The sequence below is a fragment of the Pelophylax lessonae genome (assembly GCF_965119305.1).
Source record: "Pelophylax lessonae genome assembly, chromosome: 9".
Taxonomy (NCBI): Eukaryota; Metazoa; Chordata; class Amphibia; order Anura; family Ranidae; genus Pelophylax; species Pelophylax lessonae.
In genome coordinates this window covers 135,723,619-135,732,986 of record NC_138776.1, presented here as the reverse complement: position 1 = coordinate 135,732,986, position 9,368 = coordinate 135,723,619, and the positions used below count along the sequence as shown (strand labels likewise).

At 40.4% G+C, this 9,368-nt stretch overlaps 1 protein-coding gene across 1 annotated transcript in view; it reads left to right on the top strand.

The window, feature by feature from the left end:
- The first annotated feature begins 313 nt into the window (after window positions 1-313).
- The window catches only part of LOC309563136 (hexokinase-1), a 103,728-nt gene continuing 94,673 nt past the window's right edge, over window positions 314-9,368 (top strand). The window contains exon 1 of the mRNA XM_082267454.1: window positions 314-439. Coding sequence (XP_082123580.1) covers window positions 377-439 — 63 coding nt within the window. The 5' untranslated portion in view covers window positions 314-376. The remainder of the gene's footprint in view (window positions 440-9,368) is intronic.

Here is a 9,368-nt window from a genome sequence, read left to right as displayed (position 1 = left end):
ACCCCCCTATTCCTCCAGTACCTGATCCCCCTCCCATCCTTCCAGTACCTGCCCCCCTCCTTCCATCCCCATAGTCCCTGCCCCCTCCTCCCATCCTCAGTACAGGCAGATCTCGCTCAGCCCCCTCCCGGTAAGCTGTTCTCCTCGATGCAGCAAGCGAGCCCTCCCTCCTCAGCCAATCAGAGGCCAGGAAGTGGGCTGGTCTGACATGTCACAGCCAGAGAGGAAAGGAAAAAAAATCGATGACATCTTTGAGCTTGTAAGGGAGAGGAGAGCAGCCAGCCTTGTATGTCATCGCTGGATCGCACACTGACCCTCCACATCGCCACATCTCACCTTCCACAGGCACCTCGGATTGAAGCCAGCAGCCTGCACAATGATAGCAGCCCAGCTCCTGGCCTATTTCTTCACTGAGCTCAAAGATGATCAGGTCAAAAAGGTGAGAGGAGAGGGAAGGAAGCAGGGAGGGAGCCCCTTCATTTCTAGGGCCATGTGAGCCCAGCATAGAGTGCTGCTGGATCTATCCCAAGGACTGAGCAGATCTATAAGAGCAGAACAATCATCATCAGGACAGATCAATGGGATCCATTAGTGGGGAGGAGGATGGGAGGAAAACATAGAATTCATCGAGCAGCCTGCAATGTCCTTGAAAGCAGGATGTGGTGACATTTCATGTGTCTGGGCTGAGGCCTTTCCTCAGATACATACTACATGTGTACAGAGCTAGCCTTACATGTCATAGAACATACCTACATACATCACAATCAGCACCTCTCATCCTCAGATCCATAATCACAACTTTATAATCATTATGTACTAATAATACACCCATCATCCTTCCAGCTGACACTCCTTTTATATGGTTACTGTTCATATTACTCAGGATCAGATCATTGTGTGTCTATAATACACCTTTATTACAGGACTTTGTTTCCTTGTGAAATAGGAAAATGATGAAGTCTGGAGAAAAGGAAGGAGAGATGCTGCTAAGAGCAGCCAATCAGATGTCAGCATTCTTTACCCTTCACTGGAATGATTCAATAGAAAAACTGGCTTTATGACTTCCCATGGCTCTCACTTTCCTCTTTATCTTTTCTTTTCTGATAGTTCACAGATACCTTACTGTCAATCCAGAAGGTGCTAAATTATTGTATAATGGTTATCATCAGACTTTTATTGATAAGATGTTATGATCAGAATGGTATTTGGAGGATAGTTATGATCAGATTTACATTGATATGGCTATGATCAGAATATTATTTATAGGATATTTATGATCAGATTTACATTGATAAGATGGTTATAATCAAACTTTTATTTATAGAATGGGTATGATCATACTTAAATAAAGGATGGTTATGATCAGAATTGTATTTATAGGATGATTATGATCAATATTTTATTGATAGCATGGTCATGATCAGACTTTTATTGATAGGATGGCTATGGTCAGAGTTTATTTATAGGATGGTTCAAATTAGACTTATGATGATTATGATCAGAAATTTGTTGAAAGAATGGTTATGATCAGACTGTTATTTATAGGATGGTTATGATCAGACTGTTATCAATAAAATGGTTATGATCAGACTTTTATTTATAGAATGGTTATAATTAGAACTTTATTCACAGAATGGGTTATGATCAGAGTTTTATTCACAGAATGGGTTATGATCAGAATTGTTTTATTGATAGGATGGGTTGTGGTTAGACTTATTGACAGGATGGGTTATGATCAGAGTTTTATTCACAGAATGGGTTATGATCAGAATTTTTAATTTATAGGATGAGTAATGATTAGACTTATTGATAAGGATGGGTTATGATCAGGCTTTTGTTTATAGAATGGTTGTGATCAGAGTTTTATTCACAGAATGGGTTATGATCAGAATTTTTTATTGATAGGATGGGTTATGATCAGAGTTTTATTCACAGAATGGGTTATGATCAGAATTTTTTATTTATAGGATGAGTAATGATTAGACTTATTGATAAGGATGGGTTATGATCAGAGTTTTATTCACAGAATGGGTTATGATCAGAATTTTTTATTTATAGGATGAGTAATGATTAGACTTATTGATAAGGATGGGTTATGATCAGAGTTTTATTCACAGAATGGGTTATGATCAGAATTTTTTATTTATAGGATGAGTAATGATTAGACTTATTGATAAGGATGGGTTATGATCAGACTTTTGTTTATAGAATGGTTGTGATCAGAGTTTTATTCACAGAATGGGTTATGATCAGAATTTTTTATTGATAGGATGGGTTGTGATTAGACTTATTGATAGGATGGGTTATGATCAGACTTTTATTTATAGAATGGTTATGTTTAGAATTGTAATTACAGAATAGGTTATGATTAGAGTTACTGATAGGATGGGTTATGATCAGACTTATTAATAGAATGGTTATGATCAGAGTTTTATTCACAGAATAGGTTATGATTAGAGTTGCTGATAGGATGGGTTATGATCAGACTTATTAATAGAATGGTTATGATCAGAGTTTTATTCACAGAATAGGTTATGATTAGAGTTGCTGATAGGATGGGTTATGATCAGACTTTAATATACAGGATGGTTATTAAAAAATAAATAGATTTTCTATGTTAGTGAGTAATACTATGATTATGTGGTTGAAGATATTCAGCAATTGCTTTTGTTAATCCTCATCCTGACTCCATAGAGAGATGTGAATTTATGTCCAAGGACACACCTTAGTGTGGATGTCTGGACCTTGAATGAGCTCCCTAGTTACCTAGTGATGCTAATTACACTTTACTGACCCAGCCCACATAACCAGCCTGAAGTTAGTTACCAGTGCCCAGGAAATGGAACAGATTATGTGTTTGACCTCCACTGCTGTGTCTATGTACTGGGCTTGTCCTAAGGGGAGGTCAAACCACTCGAATCATTTCATATGGATCCGCCATTACTGAACTGCTCTCTGGGTTGTGTGCACACTTGTTGATATTAATGGACGTGTTAATGATTAAATCCCCTTTTTATCCAAACCATTTCTTCAAGAAAGGTCATTCAATTATAATTAGATGTTTTATGTACCGAGACGCATTTGGATACAGCTGGTGTCCGTTTCACCTTGTTCCCTGCATAGATCTGGACCTATACAGTGGAATATTCATGTGTCGGCTATTACATAACACAATTCATTACTGGGCCAATTCTATCACAGCATCATTGCAATGGCGAAGAACTGCACTTACATCTGCTTGGAAATCCTGGAATGGCTTTAGGGATGGATGTGCAGCTCAGGGATAGGTGTGACATTTAAAGGGGTTCAATGATTTCCTTCTGCTCTCGTAAATCTAGTTTGAACAGTGGCAGCCCTGTTCAGTAAAAAGTTATTTTTTTAATTATTGTGTAATAATGTTTATTGAGGATTACTAAACAGACTCCTATTTTTCTACTGAGATGCTGATAATACTTATCTTTTAAAGATAATTCACTGATTCAGTCCATATGGAATTTCAGAAGTGAAAAAAAGCACAATTCTCATTCTCATATCTTACAAGATAATGCTTGTTTAAAACTGGCAGGTTTGCATATAAAGCTTTATATATGTATTTTTAATATAGTTTAACTTTTAAAGCGGAAGCAAACCCTCCTATCTTTTACAGGCAAAAAACTACCATCTTAGTCTCAGTTTGATCTGCAGTTGCCATAGTACCATGCATGTGATCATTTTATACCATCAGCTACTTGATGGCTTGACAGTTAGGTTAACAGCATCAGCAACTGTGACATCTGTCATTCAATGTATCAACTTATGGCTGTCTGTGACTGCACTTGCTTAACGTAGTAAACCCTCTCTTATACATAGTGAAGTGAACAGCCTCAGATGATACACAGAGATTAAATAAATCCCCCTACATAAGATTTACATGTATATCTGCTGTCTTTCCCTTTCTAAACTCTTTATAAAGTGCAGAACGTGTTATAAATCTTTCTTCCTCATTCAGCAGTGGGTGGGGAGTCTGGGCTTACACTGTGTGAGAGCTGATTGGAGGAAAGGCACACACCCCCACTCCACATAGGCTGAGGAATTGAAAGAACATGCAGAGCCACAGTCTGAATAGACCAGCTCTCTGCTAATCTACCTCAAAGCTCCCTTCCCGACACAAATTTTCAACTGCTTTTATCTCCTGTGTCAGAGAGCTTGTCAGAAGTTATCATGCTGATAACAGAGGGACAGAGCAGCAGAAAGACACCACACTTAGAGCTTTGGAGAGAGATAAGTAAACACTACAGATCTATGTGCTTAGGGGTTTCCAACCACTTTAAATACAGATTGCTACTGTATCAGCATATACCTGTGGATGTGCATACAGCATATAGTTGGGGAAATATGCTAGACGTGCATGGGTGAACACCAATGCAGAAGTGATCAGCATTTACTCGAATGTGGATGCATACAGCCGATCACTTGTATTGGCGGCTGTATGCGCCACCTGCATGCAGGAAATCGCTGGGGATTCTAAACTCAAGAATTTAGGAGCTCTTAAACATCTACGTGCATGAGGCCTAAAACTGTGTAGTATGAGGTTATGAGATTTAAACAATCTATTCAATTTATATCACATTGGCCCACATGCTGCCTGGTGATAGGATTGTACAATCTCCTTTAGAACTACCAATGTGTGTGGCCAGCATTGGGCCGGAACACTAAACGTGACAAGGCTGAAGGGAGAGAACAATAAAATTGTAATGTGTGTATATTGCTGGAGGTGGTGCTCCTGTATTGCATCGTTGGAAACTGCACTTCAAAGTCCCATCATTTCTTAATGCAATAATCCCTCCACATTTTTATTTCTACCATGTACAGTTTATAATGGTTATTAAATTAAAACAACTCCTCCTAGCTTTAACCAGTGCTTGGCTAGATGCTGATAGAAGTCATACGACTGCTATATACTGCTGATGAGAAAAGGTATTTAGCAGTTTTATATTTACTAAAATAATTGCATTTCCATGTTCTGTGTACTGTGGGAAAGCAGATATAGTGAATGCAAGCTCCTGGGTTTTGTAACACTTTAATAGGTTATGTTTGGGTCCTTGCCCCCGGAGGTTTTGTAGAGCTTTGGGCAGAATATAGCTTCCAGGCCCCATTCCTAGGTTCCTTTATATATGCAAGCTGACTGATACTAAAAACTTTCTGGCTTGAGCCTGTCCTCCCTACAATAAATACACTGATCAAAAAATTAAAGGAACAGTTTGAAAACACATCAGATTTCAATGGGTAAAAATATCATGCTGGATATCTATACTGCTATGGACTGGGTAATGTGTTAGGAATGAAAGGATGCCACATCGTTTGATGGAAATAAAAAATGATCAACCTACAGAGGGCTGAATTCAAAGACACCCCGAAAATCAAAGTGAAAAAATGATGCAGCAGGCTAGTCCATTTTGCTAAAATTTCATTGCAGCAACTCAAAATGGTACTCAGTAGTTTGTATGGCCCCCATGTGCTTGTATGCATGCCTGACAACGTCCTGGGCATGCTCCTAATGAGACCACAGATGGTGTCCTGGGGTATTTCCTCCCAAATCTGGACCAGGACTTTGCTGAGCTCCTAAGCATACTGAGGTGCAACCTGGCAGCGTCAGATGGACCGGAACATAATATCCCAGAGGTATTTTATTGGATTTGGCTCAGGCGAGTGTGGGGGCCATTCAATGGTATCAATTCCTTTATCCTCCAGGAACTGGCTGCATACTCTCCCCACTTGAGGCTGGGCATTGTCGTGCACCATGAAGAACCCAGGACCCACTGCACTTGCATAGGGTCTGACAATGGGTCGAAGGATTTCATCCCAATACCTAATGGCATTCAGGGTGCCATTGTCTAGCCTGTAGAGGTCTGTGCATCCCTCCATGTATATACCTCTCCAGACCATCACTGACCCACCACCAATCCGGACGTGCTGAACGATGTTACAGGCTGCACAACATTCTCCACGGCTTCTCCAGACCCTTTCACATCTGTCACATGTGCTCAGGGTGAACCTGCTCTCATCTCTGAAAAGCACACGTCGCCAGTGGCGGACCTCCCAATTCTGAGGTTCAATGGCAAATGCCAATCGAGCTCCATGGTGCCAGGCAGTGAGCAGAGGGCCCACTAGAGGGCATTGGGCCCTCAGGCCACCCTCATGAAGACTCTTTCTGATTGTTTGGTCAGAGACATTCACACCAGTGGCCTGCTGAAGGTCATTTTGTAGGACTCTAGCAGTGCTCATCCTGTTACTCCTTGCACAAAGGAGCAGATACCGGTCCTGCTAATGGGTATAGGACCTTCTACGGCCCTGTCCAGCTCTCCTAGAGTAACTGCCTGTCTCCTGGAATCTCCTCCATGTTCTTGAGACTGTGCTGAGAGACACAGGAAACCTTCTGGCAATGACACCCATTGATGTGCCATCCTGGAGCAGCTGTACTGCCTGTGCTACCTCTATAGGGTCCAGGTATCACCTCATGCTACCAGTAGTGACACTGACTCTAGTCAAATGCAAAACTAGTGAAAAACAGTCAGAAAAGATAAGTGGGGAAAAAAAATGTCAGTGGCCTCCACCTGTAAAACCATTCCTGTTTGGGGGTCGTCTCATTGTTGCCCATCTAGAGCACCTGTTGTTGAATTCATTAACACCAAAGCAGCTGCAACTGGCTAACAACCCCCTCTGCTATTAAACTGACCAGATCAATATCCCGGGAGTTTAATTGACTTGATGCTATACTCTGATTAAAAAGTGTTTCTTTAATTTTTTTGAGCAGTATCTATCTATCTATCTATCTATCTATCTATCTATCTATCTATCTATCTATCTATCTATCTATCTATCTATCTATCTATCTATCTATCTATCTATCTATCTATCTATCTATCTATCTATCTATCTTGTGTGTGTGTGTATATATATATATATATATATATATATATATATATATATATATATATATATATAAACTGTATATGTATTTTTTTTGTTTTGTTACATTATTAATAGATATTATTACATTCAAGTGTTTCCACTACTGTACTGTAACCGTAGAAACAGATGGAAGTGACAGAAACAAGCACATATGCCAGGCCTCATGGGAAATATGTGTACAATGCATTGATGCTTCATGTGACTAGCCTTAATAAATGACTGTCACTATAATCAATTGTGTTGTAATTATACGGTCTATTTTTAGAACAAAGCTAGGGGGTTCCTAAACCTCAAACAGGTAATGATATAAGCATTCGTACAAACTGAAAACGACTGTTTAAGACCCGGTTCACACTTCTGCGTGTGCCGGGTTCGCATGTCATGTCGGAGCGCACTGCTCCGACATGACATGCGATCAGCTGTGCGGTGCGAGTTTAGCCATACAGTTTGTATGGCTAAATTCGCACCGCACCCGCAGCAAAGACGCACAGGAGGCATTTTTGCTGCCGCATCAGGATCGGATCGCACAGCGGTTCACACTTGTGCGATCCGATCCTGTGCGAACTGCACGATCGCACTGCGATATGCGATCAAACTGGGGGTGTCGTTAAGATTACATTGACACCCCCAGCGGATCGCATATGGCAGTGTGAACTGCCGGGGGTGCGTGTGCGATGCGGGAACAGGCTGCGAATTCACAGCCTTCCCGCATCGCAATAGTGTGAACCGAGCCTAAAGGGGAACTAAACCCAATAAATTAACAATTACATTCAAGGCATACTGTAAATGCTAACTGTCCCCGTTACCTGTGTTCTGTCAAGCCATCAAATGGCTGGTGTGATAACCGGTCACAGGTGCAGCACCATGACAACTACAGATCAAACAGAGGCTGAAATGGCAGCTTCCTTGGCTGCAAAGGATAGGATGGTTTTGTTCCAAAGTATCTTGGTACTGCTGGATCAATTGATCAATGCAAAATTATAAATATTTTTAATCCTGGATGATCAACATAGTTTGGTCGAATCTGATCTAAATCAGTTGGAATTGAAGTTGTGGCTATTCGATTGATTACAGATTTGATCACTTCGATTGAATTGCACAGCGATTGAAAAATAAAACTGTAATGTGTGTGGCCACCATTTAGGGAACAATAGAGGCAGATACAGCCTTGGGAGCAGCATTTGGTCCTTTTGTTCTAGAAACCTTTTGTGAATTGGGACTTCTCAGGCTCTGCAGATCAACTTGACATCAAGGCAATTGACATTTTCACTATAAGAATTTAGCAGTGCAAATGTTGTCTTTACAGGTAATGTCTCTCCCTGCAACTGCAGCCATACACATCTTGGGGCCTTTGATTGTTGTAACCATTGGAGCTTGCAACAATGTCACTGAGATGTTACTTCTCTGTGTGTAATGTCAGCACATTCTGCATGGGGATGTCATCAGGACCAAGGCAGCTGTTAGATTCACTGTATCCATATACCCTTGACATGTAAACAATATGGAAGAAAGTCAGACAAAAAATTTTTGTCAGAACCAGGTGCATGAATAGTGGAAATCGGGCACCTTTCCCTCTCGGGTGCACTAAAATGCAGTGAGCAACACGTAGCTGGACGGCCCTGTGTGCAGGGGGCCTAATATGGTTAGGGCCAGTGTTGGGGGTAACGAGTTACAAAGTAACGGATTACAGTAACTACATTACTTTTTTTGGTAACGAAGTAACATAACTAGTTACAATACTGATATTGGTAACTACACTACTTTACTAGGCTATAGGGGGTAACTACACTACTTTACTAGGCTATAGGGGGTAACTACACTACTTTACTAGGCTATAGGAACGCGCTTTCCTGCGTTACCCAAGCCGTGCGATACAATCTTTATTTCGAAGAATAGAGAGGGATGAAGTTTATGACTTTTTGTTGCACTTTATGTTTTATTCTGTTTTTTCAGGTTTTGTTCTCATGTTTCCCAAAGCCTGTGTATATACAATAAACTCTATGCAGAAAGAGTGTCATGTATCTTCTTCTACACGGTCAATTAACCACTTAAGCCCCGGAAGATTTTACCCCCTTCCTGACCAGGGCCTATTTTGTGATTCGGCACTATGTGAATTTAACGGACAATTGCACGGTCGTGCGACGCTGTACCTTAACAAATTTGACGTCCTTTTTTCCCCCACAAACAGAGCTTTCTTTTGCTGGTATTTGATCACCTGTGCGATTTTTACTTTTTGCGCTATAAACAAAAAAAGAGCGTCAATTTTGCAAAAATAACAATATTTTTCACATTTTTTTTATATGAAATTCCCCCCCAAAAAAATGTAAAAATCAAATTTTTTTAACATTTTAGGCCAATTTGTTTTATGCTACCTATGTTTGGTAAAAAAAAAAATCACAATAAGCGTATTTTGATTG